Consider the following 24,275-nt stretch of genomic DNA (forward strand, 5'->3'; position numbering starts at 1 on the left):
CGACCCCAAGTTCAGTCCACTAAGCAAAGCGAGGCTGCAGATGCCTTCTATGACACGGAAACCAACAGAAATAGGTATAGAAGACTTGACAAAACTACATTTGCCCAGTGGTGTTGAAAAGTCAGAAAAGCCTTACGCTGGTGCAAATTTTGTCATTAAATGTAGTGTGACTGTGGCCAAGTCAGCTTCTCTCTCTGGGCCTCAAGTTTCTCGACTTCGACATGGGCGAGCCGAGCTGGATGACAGATATGGTTCTTTTACGATGCTCTTTCCAGTAAGATTAACAGACTACTTTTTCATCTAGAAGTCTCTTAAAGTCTCAGACTTTCCATTTTAGCTGGGAAGAGCAAAAATTCTAACACAAGTGATTTAAGAACATCAACATTTATTTAACATGATAAAAAAGAAATGAGATATGAACATTTGCATTTAAACAACAGTAAGTAGCCTTTAATACTTACATTACATGTGCTCATTGTATAATATATACACAATGAACATAATTACATTTGTACACAAACTAAGTACTGGATTTGAAAACCTGCTTATTGCTGTACACATCTAGTTCAATGAAGTATAAGCCCAGTACTTCAAAATACCTACATTTTAAATTGCTTTTTAAGAAAAAAGTAAGCGATAACATTTGTATCTAAGCTGACAAGAGTGTGGCATAACTGCTGACAATGCAATCTGACTGAGAAATAATTATAGCAGGAAACGGACATACTTCACTTAGCAGTAATAAAGTGGCACATTTTAAATATATATATAAAATTTTTACAAATCAAGGGTGAAACAAAGCATTGCAGTAGCCGAAATGGGAGGAAGAAGAAAAAAAAAAAAAGGAAAACAAGCTTCACTGGAAATAATAACTAAATTTATGTACTGAAAAGTGAAAAGAAATATAAATCCACCTAGACTTTAGAAACATCAAAATCTGGAAATCAGCAACTAAGTAAGCTCTGGCTGTAGACCACACACTAAAAAGCACCTTTACTTATGTGCTCTGAAATCATAGCAGCAAGCTGGTGTCAGAATAATAACCTTGAGATTACATTACATAACCTTGAGTGTACATATGGGCCATTAAAGCTGTTTTGGAATAAACATTTTCCAGAAGTGATAAAATGATGCTCTGTGGCCAAAAGCATCAGAACTATGAATTTCATAGATTTAAAATATACTGTACAATATCTTCTCACATTGCCAAAGGTCCATGTCCTCAGCTTTGAATGGTTTCAACAGAAGTCAGTATAGCTGAAAAATACAAAGAAGTAAAATTACTTTGACACCTGCAAAGTTAATGAATGACCATTTCCTGAAGTAACTAAGGGCCACATTCTCTAGCAATAGAACTGACAAGCATGGCCATGAAAATCCCCAAACATAATACAATTGAAGGACATCTTCTCTTCATTTCCATAAGCTTAATTCACAAAGCAAAGAAACATAATGCAATATGTGCATAGCAATTCAGATGAAAAAAAGGACCCAAACTTGTGGCTGAATCCACAAGATTGACAAAATGAGCAGAGATTTGCACAACTTTACTAAAATATGTAATACTATATTAAGCTGCCTACATAGCAGTGTCATTTGTAAAACTTTCCTAAGTCTTGCCAAAACTACTAGTTCAGAAAGATGACACATGCACAATGAGAAGATGGATTATAAAATAATGCAAGTTTGAATGCCACTGGTTGGTTGTGGTGACTGCACACCACAAAGCTAGAAAATATCCGGCAATCACTGTACCTTCCTCTAGTACGTAATACTACTGGCTCTTGGAATGAAAGTAAAACAAAACAAAATCAAACAATAACAGCTTAAGGAACCTGGAAATGTACTCCAGTTTTAACTGTGAACATTCTTGTTATCAGAATGGTCCAAGTACAATGAATTGTAACCTGTTTATTGAACCAAGAGATGATGGGAGTGGCTCTCAAAGTACATTTCACCACTAAGACAGACAGAGGCCATCAATCAATTCTTTGCACAGGAGGAATAAAATGAGCATAATGTTTATTATCCCTGTGTTTGGTGTTATTCTGTCACTAGTGGCAACTGCCACTTCTGAATGGATTAAGTTAAAAGTTTAAATATATGAGTGACAGAGGCAAGACACAGGTTAAGACTACAACAAGTACAACAAATCCTAAAGATATACCAAGTGACAACAAACAAAGCCTCTTTTAGGCTCCAGACAGACATGATCTCAAATAAAAGTTACGGAAATGACAAGACAGTTAAACATAAATCCTCTGGCTGAAAAAAAGGGACACAGATTATAGCTGCTACAAAAAGGTGTGAATGGACGTAGATGCTAGAAAATGAGCACTACTGGATGAAAAACTTAGTCTAAGTTGGTATTTGTACTCATTTATTTTGAGTACCTAAAAATCAAAGAACATGTTTGTAGCCATGCTCATAATATCTGTAGGTGTTTTCTCAGCTTATAACTGTTTAACAGAAATTGGTGATAATCCGAAGGCACCAAACACTAGAAGATCTGGTAGATACTGAGAAAAAAAGTGCAGAAAAAGGCATAAAATGTTCACTCCATACCTCACAGCTTTTCTGAAAAATAAAAAAAGTATGTAAGTACAAAATTGAGGTAAAATTTAGCCATTGTTGATAAAGTTTAAAAGTAAGACACCTTAGGAAATTATTTGTGGTTCTAAAAGTGTGGTCTAAGGAACACCGGTTGAGAAAGGCCCCGTCTCTCTGTCCCCACCTGTGGCTTTTTTAAAAGCTACCTCCCTGACTTAAAAAAAAATAATTATTTAGAAATAATTTCTGATGGATCTTAAAGATTTTACATTCCATATCTAGTTGGCTGTACCATAAACTTTTCTTTATTCTTAAAAATGATTAGCAAACTCCCAGTGTGGTAGATAGGTCACGCTGAATGTAAAAAACATTTCTGTATCAAAATGTAACAACTTGAATAGAATTCTCAGACCCAACTGTGGAAAGAAACGTTAGGTGGGAGCACCGCTGCAAAACACTGCAAAACCTTCCCTCCAAGTTTAGCTGTTTTTATGGGTGAGGAAAGAAGAGACAGAGAAAATGTTGTTATGTAGCAAATCACTGAAGGGCTGATGTTGGAAATTTTGAGTTACTGCCCGTGGTTCAAACACTTGCTCTGCTAACTATCCCTAACACACAGGCCGGAATTCATCACAGTTTTTATTCACCAAATCAACAAAAGTCAGGCTGAAAGCTCTAACAGTAAAGCACAAAAATGAAAGGAAACGACGTACTTGTTCTGAGACTACACACACATGAAGTGTGAGCCTTCTGTGAGCTGCGGCTGAGTGGACGGAACGGGTGATGCCGAGGACTCGGGAGACGGGGACAGGCTTTGCGCTAAAACACACCGAGAAAATGTGACGAGATCAAAATCCTGGAGACACCTTCAGAGAAGGAAATCCTGATGCTGCGATTCCCAACACAGAACGTGTGTCGGGAAGGAATTCTTAGTTGCATTTCGGCTCTGTTTTTTGCTATTCTGGCAACAGATTATTCAGTATGAAATGTCCCTTGAAGACTGGTTAAAAATTCTTTTTCCATGTACATCGTAAACTTATATAATGTTATATGCCAATTATATCTCAATGAAACTGGAAAAAAATAAATTTTTCTTTTTTTTTTTTTTTTTTTTTGGCTTCAAGGTTAGTTTTCAGGTGTCTATCAGTGACTCACCCCTGTTGGGTCTCATTTTTAAAAGCTTTTCTAGTTGCATGAAACTAAATACTGCAGATGGTATAAATGTTGTGGTTTTAATACACCCACACAACCTTTAATACAGACTTGGCATAATAATAACCGAATGTGATCAATGACAATTTTTAAAGAAAGTGACAATTTCTGTACACATTGCCTTGTGAGTGATAAGAGGCAAAGGAAAAAGTGCTTCATACTGGTTACAAAGGAACATGGCTGATGATATAAATTTCCATGTTATATGTATATGATACAGAAAATGCTCTTAAGAACAGTCCTGCATAATTGAATTTCATTGTACCTACCCTTCTTCAAAATGATTGGAGGTGGGGTTGGTGGGGGAAGAGAAGAATTACTAGGGATAGCTTTTTGTTTATGGACTATGAGATGCAAAACTGATACATTACACTAGTGGGATGATTCCCCTACCCCCATCCCTTGGCAAAAGTCATAAAGAAAAAAAAAAAAGAAAAAAGATGTGTGAAGAATCCAGAAAGTATAAAAGAAGAGCAAAGAAAATTTTATTTTTTCTTAACATGCTATGGATCATGATGTTCCACTATCAAAGAAAAACCCAGATGTGGATTATAGTAGGAGCTAAGTAAGTAAATCCATTCTACTAGTGTAGATATTCAATCTTCCACAGTTCCCAAAGGGGTAGGCTTATGAATACTCTGAGAATCCAGCGTCAGAGAAAAGTACTAAAAGATCTTCTTAGAAAAAAGTTTAAGGTATGTGTAAAGGTTCAGATTAAAAAAACAAATAAAACAAAACAAAGAGAAGGAACTGACGTCCAAGACAGGAGAGAGGGCGGATCTAGCTGCTCAGGCAGGGCTGGCCCTGTGCTCTGGTGCAACTGCAGCCCTCCTGACGGTGCAAGTGTGGGAAGGCAAAGGCTGCTTGGTCTGCAGTTGATGTTCCTGCGTGGCTCCCTTGTTAGAGTCTCCACATGGCAAATAAATTCAGAGGTTCAGAGGAAGCACCAGTAAGAAAATTAGGAAACATGTAATATCTACCTGCCATTGTCTGACTTCCTCTAGAAGCCTCAGGAGTTAGTTCATAAGAAATAACAGTTTCTTCCTGCTCATGAATATTGTCCTTTGTATTTTCTTCAGGGTGGCCTTCTGGTTTACGATTTGGGATCTGTGACTCATCTTGAGGGCTAATGAAAATAGATGGAAGTTTTAAAGTTCGTTATTTTAGAATGCAATTAATTTTTTTCTTCCAACTTAGTGTTATGAAAAATCTTAACTATACAGAAAAGATGTCACCATCTGTACTTAACAATTGTTGGCATTTTTGTCCACATTTTGCCAATCTTATTTCATTCTAAACCCTCAGCCCCCAACTCCCCAAATTATCATTATTATTATTTTTAATTTATTTATTTATTTATTTATTTATTTTTGGTTGCATTGGTTCTTCATTGCTGCACACGGATTTTCTCTAGTTGCTGGGAGTGGGGGCTACTCTTCGGTGCGGTGCGTGGGCTTCTCATGGCAATGGCTTCTCTTGTTGCAGAACACGGGCTCTATGTGCGCGGGCTTCAGTAGTTGTGGCATACGGGTTCAGTAGTTGTGCTCACGGGCTCTAGAGCGCAGGCTCAACAGTTGTGGCACATGGGCTTAGTTGCTCCGCGGCATGTGGGATCTTCCCAGACCAGGGCTTGAACCCATGTCCCCTGCATTGGCAGGCGGATTCTTAACCACTGCGCCACCAGGGAAGTCTTACCCAAATTATTTTAAAGCAGATTCCAGACATATCATTCAGTCTGTAAATACCATCAAATACCCAGTCAATGCTCAAGTGATCCTGATTGCCTCATAATAACATCTTAGAGTTATCTGTTTGAATCAGGATCCAAACAACAAAGTCCATACACTGTATTTGCCTGAGAAGTCCCTTAAAGTCTACTTTAAAATATACCACCGCACACACCCGTTTTATTCTTTGTCATTTATTTAAGAAAGAACCTGGTTTATCTGTCCAATAATTTACTACATTCTGGATTTTGATGACTATATCCCTCATATGTTTTATAAACTGATACGATTCTTAGGCTTGATCAGACTTAGGTTTGGGGGGAAAGGAGGCAAGTAATACTCTATTAGGTGGGTGTCTGGCACTACTGCATTAATAGGCTGTCTCTTTTCCTGATGTTAAAAATGATCAGGGGACTTCCCTGGCGGTCCAGTGGTTAAGACTTCACCTTCCAATGCAATGGGTGTGGGTTTGATCCCTGGTCGGGGAGCTAAGAACCCACATGCCTCATGGCCAAAAAACCAAAACATAAAACAGAATATTGTAGTAAATTCAATAAAGACTTTAAAAATGGTTCACATAAAAAAAATCTTTAAAAAAACAAAATATTTTTTTAGCTAACAGCTTTAGCAGCACTGAGGAATATTGTTCATCCATTATTTTAACAGGGTTTTAGCAAAGCAGTGATATTCTAAGTCTCTCATTCTTTTTTTAAAATTAATTAATTAATTAAATTTTGGCTGCGTTGGGTCTTAATTGCAGTGTGCGGGCTCTCTAGTTGTGGCACATGGGGGCTCCAGAGCGCACAGGCTCAGCAGTTGTGGTGCGTGGGCTTTCTACTTGTGGTGTGCAGGCGCCAGAGCACATGGGCTCCGTAGCGGCAGCACGTGGGCTTAGTTGCCCCATGGCACATGGGATCTTAGTTCCTCCACCAGGGATCGAACCCATGTCCCCTGCATTGGCAGGCGGATTCTTAACCACTGCGCCACCAGGGAAGCCCTCTCATTCTTTATTGAGTGAAAAATTCTTCTAATAAAGAAGAGTTTCCTCATAAACACTCTGGTTGCAGTTTGTTTGGGAAAGGTAGGATAAATATTTACTTCTTTCTCTTTATGTACCAGGTTTTGGAACAATAAGTCAATTCCCTAGCATCCTCTGAAGGGGCCAACAAATTATTTTTTGTTGTTGTTGTATCATTATGAACTCATAGATTTGTAATATACTGGATGTGTTCTAATCTATATCTATTAACAAAAATTCAGCAGAGATTTTTTCTTATCAGCTATCGCCAAATATTTTTCAAATTCTCTCTTGCTATTCATTGAAGAGATAAAGGCATTCCTAATAACATGAAATCACAGCATTTCTCTTTTCCAGCACTAGGAATTTTTTTATGGATGGTGAGACTAAGGATATGCATTTAAAAATGCTAGTTAAGAAATATAGTTAAAAAATAAATGGCAAGGGCTTCCCTGGTGGCGCAGTGGTTGAAGAGTCCGCCTGCCGATGCAGGGGACACGGGTTCGTGCCCCGGTCCGGGAGGATCCCACATGCCGCGGAGCAGCCGGGCCCGTGAGCGATGGCCGCGGAGCCTGTGCTCCACAACGGGAGAGGCCACAGCAGTGAGAGGCCCGTGTACCGCAAAAAAAAAAAAAAAGGCAAATCACTATAATTTTTGGAATGCTTATTAGACATCTTAGATATTTGATCAATGTCTGTCATTATACAGGCAACGCTGAGGTGCTTACTTTGCTGTAGCTTGTGTGCCTCTGGCATTTTTTTAAAAAAGGTATTTATTGATCACTTGCTAGGTATTTAGCACAGTGCTAAGTGCTATACACATATTTTCTTATTTAATCCCTATAACACACTTGTGAGATGGATACTATTATTATGCTCATTTTTACAAGTGAGGAACCTGCATTTAGGACAGTTGTGTAACTTGCTCAAGATCCTATCTTGTAAGAGATATTCTGGGACTGGAATCTAAGACCTCTGACTCTGAAGTCTACCATTTTTAAGCAGGTATACAATTTTGTGAATGACTCCTTTGTTTGTTTTTCCTAATTATTACCTGTATGGAACATCCTTGGGCATCTTTTCTTTGTTTTCTTCTTTATCCACCACTTCCTCAGAATTTACTCCATTTGGCTCAGGTGTGAAAAGTGTTTCGGAAAAAACATTTTCAGTTTTTTTAAACTATAGAAGAAGAAAAATTCTTTTTCAAATCATTTTTACCACATTTAATATATTAGTGAATTATCTAAAATGATTCCTAAATAAAGTTTATTTAAAAACCCATACCCTATCAAATATTTACTGAAATATAAATTTATATTCAAGTGCATTAAAAATATTAATGTCCTATAAAAATAAATAAAATAAAATTCAAAAATTAAAATAAAAACACTAAAAAGAAAATTTAATGTCCTTTGCTACTAGGATAAAAGGTACATTGCCATTAGCTAGCTGCTTTGGGATATGAGTCTTTAATTGGGTTAATGATAATTTATTCCAGCCTTGATTGATCATGTTTTAAGTTTTCAATTAACCCAGTTTTTGTTGTGGCTGAATACATCAATCAAATTATACGAAGCCTATCATTTCACTAAGATCTATATAGCCCCTGTGACAGAATGACATGTAACTATTTTCAACCTTCTCACTTGATCTTATCTTCAAAAATCCACCCCTTTGTAACACTGTCCTAAAATAATCTCTCTACCTCTTCACTGAAATCTGTATTTTGAGGTTCAGCTTCTTTTAGTCGAACAGTTTCTGCGGCAGGAGTTTCATGGTTTGGCTTCACGTCATTTTCTCTAATGACGGCATCCAGTTCCTTAAGGTTATCATCCCTCCTTCGAGTCTGTTCAACAGATAGACAGCATTTTTAGATTCATACTATACGGTCATGCATACTTTTTAGATAGTACCTATTAAATTTTTTTTAAGTTGGTTCTTCACTTGCAAGGTTTCCTTATGAAAAACAACAGAGGAATCATATATATTATTCATCTATTTTGTAATGTGTAGAATGTGCAGTTATTCAACTGTTAATTCGTTGAATCACCATTAGCAATGCCTGCTCTCCATTAGACAAGACAGAAAGAGGATTTCTATGATGACAGGGAATCACTTTCAGCTGGTCCCTGTCTACTAACAGGGATAGACCAGACTGAAGCCACTGGAAAGGTTCCTTAGTCTGCTCTGATTTATGGATCAGGGTAACAAACAAACAAATAAGTAATAAGAAATGGAATGGTGTCTCTTTATAAGACTGAAGTTAAAATGTAATGAATAGTAGAACTTTTCTTTAGAAACCCTCTCGCTACAATTTAGGTCATGCTAAATTAGTATACAGAGTAATACACATTTCATTGGGAGGGGAACAGGGGACTACCCTGCTAACCTGCGTGGCATTTTACATTTGTTGAAAGCACTTTTATCTTCTTACTACCTCCATGAAGTAGACAGGACAGGTTGTATCTTTATTTGATTTACAGTAGAGGATATTAAGTCCACAACATATAGGAGGGTATCCAACAAGTAATTTAGCTCTGGTTTTCTGAACCCAGGGCTATTTCCATTTTACTAAGCTGTCCTGGCATATTATAAGAGTTGAATAATATAACTATCCATGTTGCTGACATTTAAAAGCCCATCAACCATGTAACTCTATGATTCTAAGATTCAAGGGATATTAGATTTACCCACAAGAATGAGTAAAAGCAATTGATATACCTGGGTAACCCGGAATGGATTATCCCTTAAATTTGAAGGACTTGGTAAGGGTGACTGGTCTAAAGCACCAATAATGTTTAATCCTTTTTTCTTTTCCCTTAAGCATGCTTGTTGATGCCTCCTGATTCTTTCCATTTGCTCTTCCACAGTCATCCTAGGTCGAGTGCTTTCAGCCAAACAGAGCTGTTCCACTGCACTTCTTGGTCTTTCCTTTAAATTGAAAGTAAACAAACAGATGAATACCTGAATACAGGATAACTTCTGAAAAGTATGTCAGAATAAAAAATGTCCTACAATGCATTTACTTTGTTTGCAAAATCTAAAGTGGAGGTTTTGGATGTCATTTAGATAACACCAGAAAGGCAGATTACTTCATGCATGCACTGATGCAGGATCAGCGGTGGAAAGAGAGAGAGAGAGGAGGTAGGAGGGAGGGGAGAGAAGAGGAGCTTAAGGAGGGGATTCGCTTGTTTTTAAAAAAAAAGATACAAGAAAGTACGGCAGCTCTGGAGTGACCCTACCCCACGGCCCTGAGATAGGAAATTGTATAAAACTCAAACTAGAAGAAAACAGGGGGCATAGCTTCTAAAACTCAGCAATTTCTTCTATTATACTAAAAATGTAATGTTTCAAGTCACACATTTTTTACTGTGAAAAGACTGGTAGAGAAAACATCCTTAGTTCATGAAAAACTATGGAAGAATCTATTTTCTATAAATCAGAAGGTTATATTTTATATATATATATATATATATATATACATACACACACATTTACATGGCTCATTTTTATGGTTTACTGAAGGGTTTAAAAATATTAGTCACATTAAACAACCAGTTCTTACTTCTCACTTTCTTACTAAAGATATAAAACAATATTGGTATGAGATCCAAAATAAGTATATCAATAACTGCCATAAGGAAACTCTAGCTTATTTTATATAATAGAAATTTTAGAGATTAAACATATTCTAAGATCTATGGAATAGAATGCATAGGTTTGTGTCCTCTGGACTGAACTGCTGGGAACTGACTGAGACATTGGTGGAGTTGCTGGTGTTTTGGAAAGAACCCAGGGCAGAGGTAAGTATTTCTGTGACTAAGCAGTATGTCAGGATAACGGCCAAGATCCTCTTCTCTTCACTGCGATCTAAAATGTGTCTGCAGGGCAGTAGCTACAGATCTAGAACTGTTTTCTATTGTACAGAATATCTTGAAGAGCTCACATAGAAACTGAAAGGAGAATGAAAAATGAAAAGCCTTAGAGTGCAAAAATGATGCTTCTCGGGCCTCCCTGGTGGCGCAGTGGTTGAGAGTCCGCCTGCCGATGCAGGGGATGCGGGTTCGTGCCCCGGTCTGGGAGGATCCCATATGCCGCGGAGCGGCTGGGCCCGTGAGCCATGGCCGCTGGGCCTGCGCGTCCGGAGCCTGTGCTCCGCAACGGGAGAGGCCACGGCAGTGAGAGGCCCGCATGCCGCAAAAAGAAAAAAAAAAAAAAAAAAAAAATGATGCTTCTCATTTGTGAAACAAAGCATTTGCTTTTGTGAAAAATTTTTTTTAAATAAAGGTAAACTCTAGATACTGATTGGGAAGTTGGCTACTTTAGCACTCTTTCCTTTTATTTTTAGTAACAACAAACATGTATTCTTCCTGGTTTTTCTGTGTTTGTGCAAAAGTGTTGTCTCACTGAAACGTCCTTTTCCAAGTTATCGTATTGTACAAATCTATTTATTCTTTTAAAATGCCAGGTATTATTAATTTTTAGATCTTTTTGCCAGTATAACTGGAGAAGAGTATCTCACTGGGGTTTTAGTTAGCACTTTAAAAATGATTATCAGTGTTGAGCAATTTTCATATTTTTGTGAATCACTGTTACATAGTTTCCATTTTAAAAAACCCTAAAAATAACTGATTTATATTAATTCCTCAAATATTATGAAACTTGTCTGTTATACTGCAAGTATTTTCTTCTGGTATCTGTATTGCTTATAAAGGACTTTCCGGTACAGTATTAGGTAACTAGTCTTCTATACTTTCCCCCCAGCATTTGGTTATGTAGAAGTCTTTCTTCTAGTATTTAAGATAGTTATTTTTTAAAAAAGATAGTTACAGAATAATATAAATCCACTAATATCTTTCTGTTTGATCTCAACATGCATTTTTTTTTTTTTTTTTTTTTTTTTTGCGGTATGTGGGCCTCTCACTGTTGTGGCCTCTCCCATTGCGGAGCACAGACTCCGGACGCACAGGCCCAGCGGCCATGGCTCACGGGCCCAGCCGCTCCGCGGCATGTGGGATCCTCCCAGACCGGGGCACGAACCCGTTTCCCCTGCATCGGCAGGCGGACTCTCAACCACTGCGCCACCAGGGAGGCCCTCAACATGCATTTTTAAAGTTTTTTTTCTGTTGCCTTATTTCACATTATAATTTCCAAAGAAAACACCCTTTTAATCTAAAAAATGCCTGACTCTATGAACAAGAGTATTACAGGACCATTATATTTCTTATATATATAAATTTGTCAGAATTTCTGGCATATACTTTGTACCATATTTTAATATCTTTCAAGAATAATCATAAATCTTATCATTTGTTGTACCTTTCAGTCTTTTCTTATAGTTTTAAGTTATCTCATACCAAATAAATAGAATTTATAAAGATGAAAAGTAAAATTTCTTTTGCAGCCCAAATTTCTAGAGAGTACTTGGGGAAAGGGAGTTAAGTCCTTTGAGAATCTTCCCAAGAAGACCAAGATTAGACTGGTTAAAAGCCAGTCTGAATTAAATGGATCTCAGATGAAAGTGTGAAGTACAGGATTTGCTTCTCATTCTCAATTCACATTGCTCATTGTAACCAGAGGATTAGCAAACTCCAAGTCTACTGCAGCGGAAAGGCCCTGCAAACTCAGGCTGTCTTGGGTGACCACAGCACATGTCTATCACTCTCCTAAGGAAATTTTTAGAGGTGTCAAGAGAGGTAACACAGGGCAGCTATCTGAGAACAGATTCCACAAATTGTGCCCCAAAGACCACATGTGGAGTCTGAGCAAAGAAAACCCAGATTAGGCCTGTCCTCTGAGGTGCTAATTCCCTGAATGTAATTTAAAAAATTAAAATTACTAAATTTTTCTTAAGAGTATGTAAAAAAAAATTCTGATGGGAATTCCCTGGAGGTCTAGTGGTTAGGACCCCGCACTTCCACTGCAGGGGGCACAGGTTCAATCCCTGGTCGGGGAAGGATCCCGCAAGCCGTGTGGTGTGGCCCCCCCAAAAAAAAGTTTTGAAAAAAACCTCTAAAAATTAAAGCATATACAAGGTGGCAATAAATAGGTTGAGAATCCTTCTAGAAATTAATGTATAATTAAATACCGTTCTTGAATCCATCATCTTCTTAGTTTTCCTTAAAGTTACATATGAGGCTATTGTCGAAGATTCGGGTGTTGGTGATTTTGTTCTTGGAGGGACTACTCCAACAGGAAAGTGGGAACCTAAAAATAAAAACAGCATTAAGTTCTACAAAACATCTTCACATGACATTGCTTTCTTTGGACATATTCAATTTCTGAGGCTTTTAAAATCAGAAGGCAAATTTATCATTTGAAAAGAGACAGGGAAATGTAATAGCCTTTTGTTACTTATTTTACCAACCCTGTAAAAAAAGAAGGTAAATGAAGTGAAGAATCTGGGTTAACTGACTTCCTCAAGTACATATAGCTTAGCGGCAGCACGGCTAGAGCTTCTGCTTTGGCCCGTTTTCCCTTGTTGCTCTGCTTCTTCATGAAGTATTTACAATATTTTCAGAGGTTAAAAGTACCTTAATCTAATCCTCTCACAGAGATGAGGAAAGTTATGGCCAGAAGGGTTAAGTGATTTACCTAAATGTCCTTAATTCCCATTTGGTCTCTTTCAATCACACTGCACCACCTCAATAAAGAATCCACTAACAATGTTAACAATAGTTAACTACAGATAATTGAAGTTACTTTTACTTTTGCATTTTTGAAAATTTCTATAATGAACTCACACTACTTTTATAATTAGAAAACAAACAATACACACACACAAAATCATTAACACAACAATAAAAGCTAATGATCAGTTCACATAAAATGTATTCACCTGTATCATAGTCATCTTGTGTAAGCAGAATATATACACTATTGTCCACTGAGGACACAAGTAAAATAAGAAATTATTCAAATCTCACTAGTTTGCTGAAAAAAAAATCATTCTTTTTGGGCTCATTAAAGTTACATTAACTAAGTAGAAAAATGAAATCTTATTTTCCCCCCAAAGACAAATGGTGGTCAATCATGCAGGGCCCCTTTAGGTTATGAACCAAACAATCTGCAGCTTAATGAAGTTTTAATATTGTTTATGAACTCTGTGTTTATTACAGTTGTATATTTGAGAATGTGAAGAGCTGGACTGATGTATTACAAGTAATTTTTACAGTTCAAATAAAGAAAAGCCTTCTACTATGCCAGTCAGTGGCCCATTTTTAAAAGCCCGACTTTAAGTCATGTGGTACAAAATAAATTACACTGTAATCGATCTGTACACTTCAGACAATTTATTAGATGAGAGCTTATGATTATATACTAAAAAAAAACACCAAAAACCCAAAATTTAAAAGAGGAAAAACTTCCAGGAAGAATTCAAGCCATATTAGAGAACATATTTCAGATGATATCATTATTATGACTAAATACATCTATCAGTTTTTTGCTGAGAAGTATTACAACCTGTTTAGCCATACTCTTGTTAACAGACATATGACTGCTTCCAGTTTTTGTCTATTATGAATTAAAGCTGCTATAACAACCCTTGTATATGTCTTTTGAGGGATTATGTTTTCATTTTTCTTAGATAAATATATAGGATTCCTGGCTATGATGACTGCATGTTTAACTTCATGAGAAACTGTCAAACTGTTGTTCCATCCTATACCACCTCAGAAATGTGTGTGAATTCCAATTGTTCCACATCCTAACCAACACTAGGTAGTCAGTCTTTCAAGTTTAGCCATTCTAGAAGGTATGAAATGTGATTTTTATTTGCATTAAAACTGCATTTCTTTTATGATTAATAAGTTGTAAGCTTTTCCGTGTGCTTATTGGCCATTTGTATACCTGATTTGTTAACTCTCCAAGGCTTTTGCCTACTTTTTTATTGGGTTGTTTATCTTTATTACTGATTTGCAAGAGTTATTTATATATTCTGGATACAAGGATTTTGTAAGGTATATGTACTGATAATATTTTCTTCCATTCTGATGGGCAAAAGTTTTAAATTTTGATGAAATTGAGTTAATCAGTTTTCACTGAGAGTATAGCCCTCAGAGGGCCTCAGCTTTATTTGAGGGGATCTCCTAGCAGACTCCTAATTTGTTCATGCTCTGAGCTTTGTCCTGTCACAAGGTGAAAGCTGGCTTTCATGCTCCACTTAACTTCCTGGATGCCTCTTGCTATGGACTGAATTGGTCCTCCTAAAATTTCTGTTGAAGCCCTAATCCTTGATGTGACTATATTTGGAGATGGGGATTAAAAGGAGGTCATTAAGGTTAAATGAGGTCATAAGGGTGGGGCCCTGGCCCCCAAAGATTAGTGTCCTTATAAAATGAGATACCAGAGAATTTACAGGCACTCAGAGGAAAGGCAGCATCTACAAGCCAGGAAAAGAGTCCTCACCCGAAACCAAACCCTCTCAGAACTTGGTCTGGGACTTCTAGCCTCCAGAACTGTGAGAATAAACTTCTGTTGTTTAAGCCACTCAGTCTACGGTATTTTGTTACGGCAGCCTGAGCAGACTAATGCACTACCCTTCATGTAATTTTTGGCCTGAACATCCCTCTCTTTACTTTTCTGCAACTTGTTGAAGAGTCTCAAAAATATTTTAAAATGATATGAACCAGCATTTATAATCTGTGGAGGATTGGCAAGGTATCTAGTTACCTATTTGCCAAAAACATTTACTTTTGTTTGCAGTCTGATATTTCCTGCATATTTATAATTATATGCACAAATATGGTAACGACGAAGACTATGACTGTTTCACTTACATCTGTGTATGAAAAGATAAAGTTAACAAAGACTTTCAATGAGAAAAAGATATGATTTGGATGAGAATGAGAAAGGTGTATAAATATTAAGTTTTCAAGATGGCAGTATTTTTCTAATTAAAAAAAACCCCAAAACAACAACCACACAAAACCCAGCGTTAGAAAACCTAGAAGAATATTCCAATTATGGAAAAAGCTATGTGAATATTACCACTTACTATTTTTCAAGCTTTATGACCCTTTAGCAGATTATAAAAAAAAAAATTGACTAGCGGGTTATGATCAGAAATTACTTTTCTGAAAAATCCCATTTTGCCATATTTGTCTCAGCAGAGAGAGATGACATGTTGATATGTGGTTTATGGGTCATGTTATCTTCCCAATATCTGGAACTTCTGAATTCAGAAACGCATCAGATTTCAAAGGTTTCAGATAAGGGACTGTGGACTTGTATATGTACTGTGTCAACATATAAACTAAATTTATTTCTAAGGTGTCTGAAAAACGCAGGAGATAAAACATATCTCAAACGCTGACCTTTAACAGAAGTTTCCATTTCTGAAACAGATTCTGATTTTTCTTCTCCATTAGACTCATCAACTTCTGCCACTGTTGTTAACTCTGGTTCACTCTTGTACAGTCTATAATCTGGACCCTTGAAAGGAAGATATGTAATCACACACAAAACACACAAAAAGGCGAAAGTCTCTTTTAAAATGTTTATCTCTAAAAACTCACACTCTAACAATTAAAAGCCTCAGTCAGCTATCTTGGGTATAACACAATTAATATATATGTTACAATTAGGGTAGAAAAAAAGACTTTATAAAAGATTTTTAACCAGCATATCTTTTGATTTTAAAATTAAGAATATTCCTCTTAGGGACAAAGTCATCAGAACATTTTTATCATAGTAAAACTAAAGTCTAAAAATAATTATATCATATTAACTCAATTGGCCCTATTCCTTGTCTCCTTGCTTATTACATTTTACATTTATTTGTTTAATCCCCAAACTCCTTTTTTCCAGTTTCCATGGGTAATGTCTTTCCTTGGCAATGTCCACATCCTCTAACAGTTTTCCTAGACTGAACTGCCCACATCTCAACCTTTTGATCATTCCTGGTAAGAATCTTCTTTTCCTTGAGTCTTTCTGATCTAAAGATAACATTTTGCTTCTAATATCCTGAAATGGTATATTTAAAATATGGCTCCTTAAACACAGGCACATAAAGTAACCACTTTATGAAAATATTCATGAAAAGAAGAAACTATGAAATTTTATTAAAACTGTGAAAATATTACAAAATAAGAATGGTAAAACTAAAACAGGAAAAACAAATGATAATGTTATATATGAACAGAAAAGTGCTGGCTAAAAGTGGTGTTATAATAAAAAAAAGTTTGAGTCTAAAATAAATTAAGTTTGAAAAATGAGGGCATGTACAATTGATTATTCTGTGGCTATTGCAGCCACTTACACAGTGAGATCCATTTCTTGGATATCCTTGAACTTGGTGAATCTTCTTTTCTTCGGGCAGATGGACTGGGCCCCTGCTATAACAGAGCAAGGAGCTGCTATCACTGGGCAGAGGGGGGATTATGGGAGGCTGGTCTGTAAAGTCATAGGACCGAGGAAGTGGAGGACGAGGTGGGACTACTTCCTCTTCCTAAAGATTGTAGAATAGTCACCTTATTTAGATAAGCATATTGAATTAAGTATATCGAAATTCTTTGCAATGGTAAGTTAACTTACATTCACTTTAAGATAATTAAAGGGACACTGCCAAGCCAAAAGTCTCATATTAAAAAGTAAAACCAAAAAATGTTTATGATAGCCAATAACTGGGTTTTAAATTTGACTGCATTTAATTTTTTCTGTAACACACAGGTTAGCTTTACTCTAAAGTTCAACATCAAAACAAATGTATGAAACTACTGTATTTCATTTTAAAAATAAAAGGAAAGAATTCATTAAAAAAAATCTCACCCTGTATTGTTTTGCTAATTTTTAAGAGAAAAAAAACCATTTCTTTTTGACTGGCTCTTATATAAAATTCAAGACCACAGATGCTTTCAACTAGGTTGACAGTATCTCTTTGTAGTTGTCATTTCTTTATGGTATGCATGATACACAGCCTACTTATCATACCAAACAATGATAAATAAATACTCAAATTACTTAGAGTAGAAAAAGTATGACAATGTTAAAGTTCTAACATAGATGAGAAGTAGTGATTCTATTTTTTTTTCCATTAAGAAAAGGGAAGAAGATCACATTTGTTAGAAGAACCAAATTACTGAACCAGCAAAATTTCAAGATCAAAACAGTAACTCAAACATATTTAGAAAACATTTTTGTTATGAGTAGAGAAAATTCTAATTCATGTTTTAATTATAAATTAATTTATAGTTAGAGAAACAATCCAAACTTACCTCATTTTTGTACTTAACTGTTGAGAAAGGCTTTGATCCTATCATACCTATTAAAAAATTGTAAAATGTAACTACTTACACTAAACATATCTTCCTAAATCTACAGAAAAAAGGAACAATTTCATTTATTTTAAACAAAGCCTTCAGTTTCTAACCCCTCATTTATTAATGTTTTCTGAATTTAAAACCCATTACATTGCTATACAGTAGAAATTAACACATTGTAAATCAACCACACTTCAATAAAATACATTTAAAAAACCCCAATACATTAAAAAATACAAACTAAAATATCTAATATAAACAAGAGTATGGGGAAATGGGTTTTCTCAAATACTACTGGTTTAAGTATGATTTGATATAATCTTTTAGGAAAGCAATTTGGCTGTGCATATCAAAATGAAAAATGTGCACTTATTTCTCATTTCCTAGAACCCATTAGTACTAGCAGGTGTGTTTATTATGTACACAGTAATGTTCCATACATCATGGCTTATGAAAGAAAAAAAAAAAAACCCACCCACCCACCCACCCACCCAACAACCTGGAAGCAACCTACACTGTTCATCAACACCGAAACAGATAAATTATAGTTCATCTATACAATGATTCTTACACAGCTGTTATTGTATTGTATTGTTAAGGAGAAAAAAACATATTGATGAAAAACAACATTTTCTGTTGTGGGGAAAAAACTCCCAAAACCAAAACACTGTGTGCGTTTATAATTATAGACACAAAACAATGATTCATTTTTGTGTGAGTGTGGTTGGTAAAACTTTGCTTTCTATATTACATATAAACTTGGGTACTGGTTCAATATTATGAAGTGCCTGTTTTCTAATGTCAAAAATCCATTAAAATAACAAGAGAAATCCAATTCTATGTGTTATTCCATTTAGATATATTATTATGGTCAATTAGTGCAGAATAAAAGATGAAGCTAATGTACCTGTTTCTGCAGTGCCTCTCTGTTGTTTGTGTTTACTCAGTCCTTCCATGACATCCTGAATTCTCCAGAGTTCTTTCTGAAGTTGTGCACGCTGAATTCCTGCTGATTCAGTCTATCAGTAAAAATGGACAGACCACATACAGGGGGAAAAAATCATTAAATACAGTTATAAATTCCACTAATTATATACTTAAAAATGAGAATTGCAGTGGATTAAGTTTTGAGAATATTTAATATGATCTGTGTGACCTTCTCAATTTTGCAATGTCAATGGCAAAGATAAAAGAAAAAAGCAGAGAAACAGAAAAATTTAATATTTCAGACCTACACACACTATTTCACATCTTTTCAATACACACTGTGTTGAGTTACTTACAATCCCAGGAAGGAATACTGATTAGATGGGACTAAAAATGCGGAACCCTTCCCCAAACCAAAATCAACAAAACAAAACAAAAACACAACAGATCAGAAACTCACAAATCCCAAATTAAACAAAACATTTTTAGGGGAAAAAAAGGAAAGTATTTTAGCCTCTTAAGTTCTAGAACATAGAGACATGCCAAAAAAGAAAAAAAGAAAGGGCAATTTGAAGAGTTTTTACTGATAGAGTTAAATGTATTTGCAGGACAAATTTTCAGTTTTCAAAATTGATTATTGCCATTTTTACTCTATCCTAAAGTTATTTCTTTACTACCCCAGTTCATGTCCCTTAGGCTAAATACTCTAACTGAAGCCAAAATAAGATCATCTTAGTAAGATTCTAGTAAAACTCTAACGACTCTTATTGATAAATACAAAAATGATAAATATCATTTTTAGGAATATAACTATAAAAGAAATAGGTAAATAAGTATGATAACTGTAACAATTATGTCAGCCCTGAGATGTGAATACTGATAAAGACTTATAGGGAGGGAATATAAACTATAAAAATCAGATAATTGCACATATAGAATATGTATTACTTTTGCATTAATTTAAAAATATACATATTTTTGTCTATCTGAAAGGTGTACAATGAAAATCTCATTTTTGTTTTATTCTGCGATTTCTCTGGTTACTAGTTACACTGATCAACTTTTCAAACACTTGTTAGCAATGTGAGTTAAAATTTCCATTAATTAAAACTACTCATGTTCTTTGTCTATTTTTCTAATGCATTGTTTCTCCAAATTAAAAAGTTCTTTGCAAATCTAGACAGTGACTTGTTGAATTTTTAGAGGTCAAAGATACTTCACTTCTTCCTAGTACGTCATTTTTCAAGTTTTCTATATTGTCTTCATGTTTACTTGTGTATTTAACAAACACTTACATATAGTCTGTTTTATTTGCCTGGTTCTATTCTAAGTGCTTCAAAAAAAATCAACACATTTAACCATGATAATAACTCAACAGGGGTAGGTATTATTATTATTTTCATTTTACAGCTGTGGAAACTGAGGTACAAAGCTGTTATGTAACTGGCCTAAGATTACATGCGCAATGCTACTTCTCATAAGGTGTGTTTCCTAGTTCTTTATTTTTTCAAAAAATGTCTAACTACTGTGGTCTTTATTATACCCTAAAAATATAGAATCATTTTGTTAATTTTTTCTGGAAATTTGGTTGGAATGGAATTGTGCTTATGGGAAGAATTTCCATAGTGATAATGTTAAATCAGGCCATCCATGAACATGGTATAGCAATTATACCTCTCCATTTATTCAGGTCTTCTCTTATGTCCTATAATATAGTAATTAAATTTTCATGATGAACTCTTTTTGTTAGGTTAAATCAGGATTGGCAAACTGCTTTGGCCCATGGCTTCTTTTTTATGGCCTGTGAGCTAAAAATAAATTTTATAATCTTAAGGGATTATTAAAAACCCCCAAACACCAAAGATTTTGTGATAGAGCGTATATAACTGCAACATCTAAAATATTTAATATCTGGCCTTTCACAGAAAAAGTTTGTTGATCCCTTGGTTGTATTTTAGATGTTTACCATTTTTTTCTATTGTATTTAGTAACTTCAGTGTTCAGTACAGAAGTCACAACCACACATGGCTACTTAAATTTAGATAATTAAAAATTCAGTTCCTCAGTCACACTAGCAACATTGCAAGTGCCCAACAGCTACACGTGGTTGGTGGTTACTATTTTGGACAGCACGCATAGAAGACAGTTGACATTCTAGGAGTCAACCTTACTCTTTATTTGTTGTATTGATTTGTTGAGTCTACTGGGCTTCCAGTGTAGATGACCAAATTTACATAGGGTCACAAGCATAAAGTGACTTTTATTATTTTCTTAAATATGTATTATTTCCATTCCTCAGGGCAACACTTTAAGACAGGTGTTGTTATTTCAACTTTATAGATATGAAAACAAACACCTGGAACTTGGTTCCATATCTGCCTATTCACAGAACTGGATTCTTTATGCCAAATGGTGCTGCATCTTCCTCTATTCTAATAAAATAGCAGTCAAGACAATAGGCTAAATAACGGTTTGATAAATGAGAGGGATTTAATATAGAATGGATAAGATAATTTGACACTTCAGTGCTAAGTGACATAGTTAGCTAGGAGCACAGAACACTCTAGGGCTCACCATGTGCCCAATAGGATAAAGAACTTTTAAACAGTGAGGGATGGGCTACTTTGTGAGATTGTAAGATTCCTATCATTGAAAGTATTGAAACCCAGATGTTAGGTAGCCAACAATGCAAAAACTGTTTAGGGTGTGCATGAAGCTAACAAGATGGTTTGTACAGTACCAGTCAAAGCCAGTTAAAACAATGTAAAAATATTATAATTCTGTACCTGAATTTCACCAAGGCGATCTAGCTGCTCTTGCATCTGGTTCCTGGTGAGAGTTACATCGTATTCTAACTTATCATATTCTCTCCATGCTCGTTCCAGTTCCTGAAATCAGAGCTTTAATTACTTTAATGGAGAAAATGTGCTGGTGTGTTATCAATCCTGTAGTTTACAATGGACAACATAAAAAATTTTATAACTCATTTTCCTTTATTTTTTTCCTCTCTTTTTTGCTCAATTCAAGAAAAATTTACTGAGGAACTGAATTATTTATTATTGTGCTGCTGCTATACTCAAAAGTACTAAAAAAAACTCCCCCAAAAACCCTAGACAACCAAAAAACCCCAAACAAACCCACCTGAACATTATTTATTCATTCATGACATCAAAATATTCAGTTGATTCTAATATCTAAAGAGTTTTATTTTGAGAAAATGTGTTTTGTTTTGTTTTTTAAGAAGATGTTGGGGGTAGGAGTTAATTAATTAATTAATTAATTTTTGCTGTGTTGGGTCTTCGTTTCTGTGCAAGGGCTATCTCTAGTTGTGGCAAGCGGGGGCCACTCTTCGTCGCGCTGTGCGGGCCTCTCACTATTGCGGCCTCTCTTGTTGCGGAGCACAGGCTCCAGACACGCAGGCTCAGTAGTTGTGGCTCACGGGCCTAGTTGCTCCGCAGCATGTGGGATCCTCCCAGACCAGGGCTCGAACCTGTGTCCCCTGCATTAGCAGGCAGATTCTCAACCACTGTGCCACCAAGGAAGCCCAAAACGCGTTATTTTATTCATAGTAATACATTAAAATTTTTCTTGAAAGTGATTTTTTTAAATGCAGAAAAGGCATAAATAAAGCACTTACTTATCTGACATGATTAAAATTTGTCCAGGAATAAAAATACTAAATAGGTTGTATTTTTTAGCATGTTGGATTTTCAATAACACCAGAAGCCTGACGTGACTTCACTTAGAATAAATTTACAGTAATGTAATGAAGCTAATTCAGCTAACTAATCTAGTGAATTTTGCTCCTAGAGACTCAATAGAGGTACTACCCACCTATACTTTTCTCCTTTGGGGAAAAAAAAACTACCCCCAAACCCTCAAATCACAGAGAAAACTTTCGTACTTGATCCTTATCCACCTGTCATCTATTTAATATAGAATAATTCTACAAGTGCTCAAAACTACATTGTCATGTCATTCTGCTTCAGGGAAGCTATTCCACAGGAGTGTAGATGCTCTTCAGACATTTCAGAGAGTGGTATGAGGTCAAATTGATAAACTAAGGACAGGAACTATATTTGATCACTATTTTGTCACCAGTATCTAGCGTGGTGTTGGCACACATGACACAACCAACAAATGTTTACTGAATGCTGTTGTAAAATGAATTAGTAACTCTTGTCTAAGAACTTCCCTTGACCATAGATTTCTTGACTTGAATTGCTCTTAGCAAAGCTCCCCTGGGAAATGTTTAACAACAGCAATAGTTTTGGGATAAGAAAAGAGGGTACTGAATGTAGAAGAGAGGTTACTGAAAATCATCTTAACAGTTAAAAAAAAAAAAAGCAGCAATATTCCAGATCCTAGAGGTTCTCTATTTTCTATATTCTGCAACTAGCTTACAATTGCTTAAAAACTTAGGCAATGAAAATTACCTTTAAAAATTAAAATGAGTTAAAATTTGGGCCATTTGGAATAACTGATTTTTGAATTTAAGATGTCTCCTTATAAGGTTTTAAAAATAATTAATTTATTTATTTATGGCTGCGTTGGGTCTTCGTTGCTGCGGGCGGGCTTTCTCTAATTGCGCTGAGCGGGGGGGCTACTCTTTGCTGTGGATTGCGGGCTTCTTATTGCGGTGGCTTCTCTTGTTGAGGAGCACGGGCTTTAAGCACACGGGCTTCAGTAGTTGTGGCTCGCAGGCTCTAGAGCGCAGGCTCAGTAGTTGTGGCGCACGGGCTTAGTTGCTCCACGGCATGTGGGATCTTCCCGGACCAGGGCTCAAACCCGTGTCCCCTGCATTGGCAGGTGGATTCTTACCCACTGTGCCACCAGGGAAGTCCATAAGCAGGTTTTACAATGGATTATGTTTTTTAAAAAAGCAGAGATAAACCACTGGAGATTTTTTAATCATCTCTATATTATATAATTTAGGGAGTCTATTATGCAGATTTCACAGTGAATTAAATTTTAAAAAGGCAAAGTGGTACAGGACTAAAGATTTTAATCTCATTTATATTATGTAAATATTACCCTCCTGACTTGGCTTCAGCAAACTGTTTTCACCTGAATCAATAAGGATATTGATCTCCTTTAAGAAAAATTGCCTGGAAAACGAAAGAAAAGAAAAGAAAAGAAAAAGAAAAAAAGGGAATTCCCTGGCAGTCCAGTGGTTAGGACTCCACACTTTCACTGCTGAGGACGCAGGTTCAATCCCGGGATGGGGAACTAAGATCCTGCAAGCCATGTGGCGTGGCCAAAAAAGAAAAGAAAAATTGATTCTAGCCATCTTCTAAATTGTAAGCACCACAAAAACCGCAAATTTAAATAGTGGGCCTTTGAAGGCTTCAGGGAGGGTAAAATGAGGATAACAGACCCAGTGGCAGCCCAGCAATGAAATGAGATGGCATTGCCAGGCTGACACTGAGCCTCTTTTGTAGAAAAGTTCAAGGGGAGACCAAAGGTGCTGCAGAGGCAACTAAGTACAAGAACATTTTAGGATGGTGGGAATTCTTGTCTTTCTTACAGAAACACATGAAAAATAGAGATTGAGAGGTAGAGGTTACTCTACTAATATTC

General features: G+C 35.9%; 1 protein-coding gene across 7 annotated transcripts in view; it reads right to left on the reverse strand.

Annotated features, from left to right (window-relative positions):
- Nucleotides 1–368: 368 nt before the first annotated feature.
- PLEKHA5 (pleckstrin homology domain containing A5) overlaps nt 369–24,275 on the reverse strand; it is a 236,646-nt gene continuing 212,739 nt past the window's right edge. For 5 of the 7 annotated variants that reach the window (XM_082636500.1, XM_082636507.1, XM_082636508.1 and 2 more), the window contains 11 exons: nt 21,482–21,583; nt 18,676–18,787; nt 17,724–17,770; nt 15,825–15,942; nt 12,596–12,714; nt 9,229–9,438; nt 8,213–8,353; nt 7,562–7,686; nt 4,743–4,888; nt 3,264–3,369; nt 369–1,257 (listed from right to left, as the gene is read on the reverse strand). In XM_082636500.1, the coding sequence (XP_082492626.1) occupies nt 3,275–3,369; nt 4,743–4,888; nt 7,562–7,686; nt 8,213–8,353; nt 9,229–9,438; nt 12,596–12,714; nt 15,825–15,942; nt 17,724–17,770; nt 18,676–18,787; nt 21,482–21,583 (1,215 nt within the window). In that variant the 3' untranslated portion in view covers nt 369–1,257; nt 3,264–3,274. Of the gene's footprint in view, nt 1,258–3,263; nt 3,370–4,742; nt 4,889–7,561; nt 7,687–8,212; nt 8,354–9,228; nt 9,439–12,595; nt 12,715–15,824; nt 15,943–16,768; nt 16,958–17,723; nt 17,771–18,675; nt 18,788–21,481; nt 21,584–24,275 lie in introns of all 7 variants that reach the window. The other 2 variants (XM_082636504.1, XM_082636505.1) reach the window with 2 other exon arrangements.

This window comes from Mesoplodon mirus (genome assembly GCF_964341445.2).
Source record: "Mesoplodon mirus genome assembly, chromosome: 11".
Lineage (NCBI taxonomy): Eukaryota > Metazoa > Chordata > Mammalia > Artiodactyla > Ziphiidae > Mesoplodon > Mesoplodon mirus.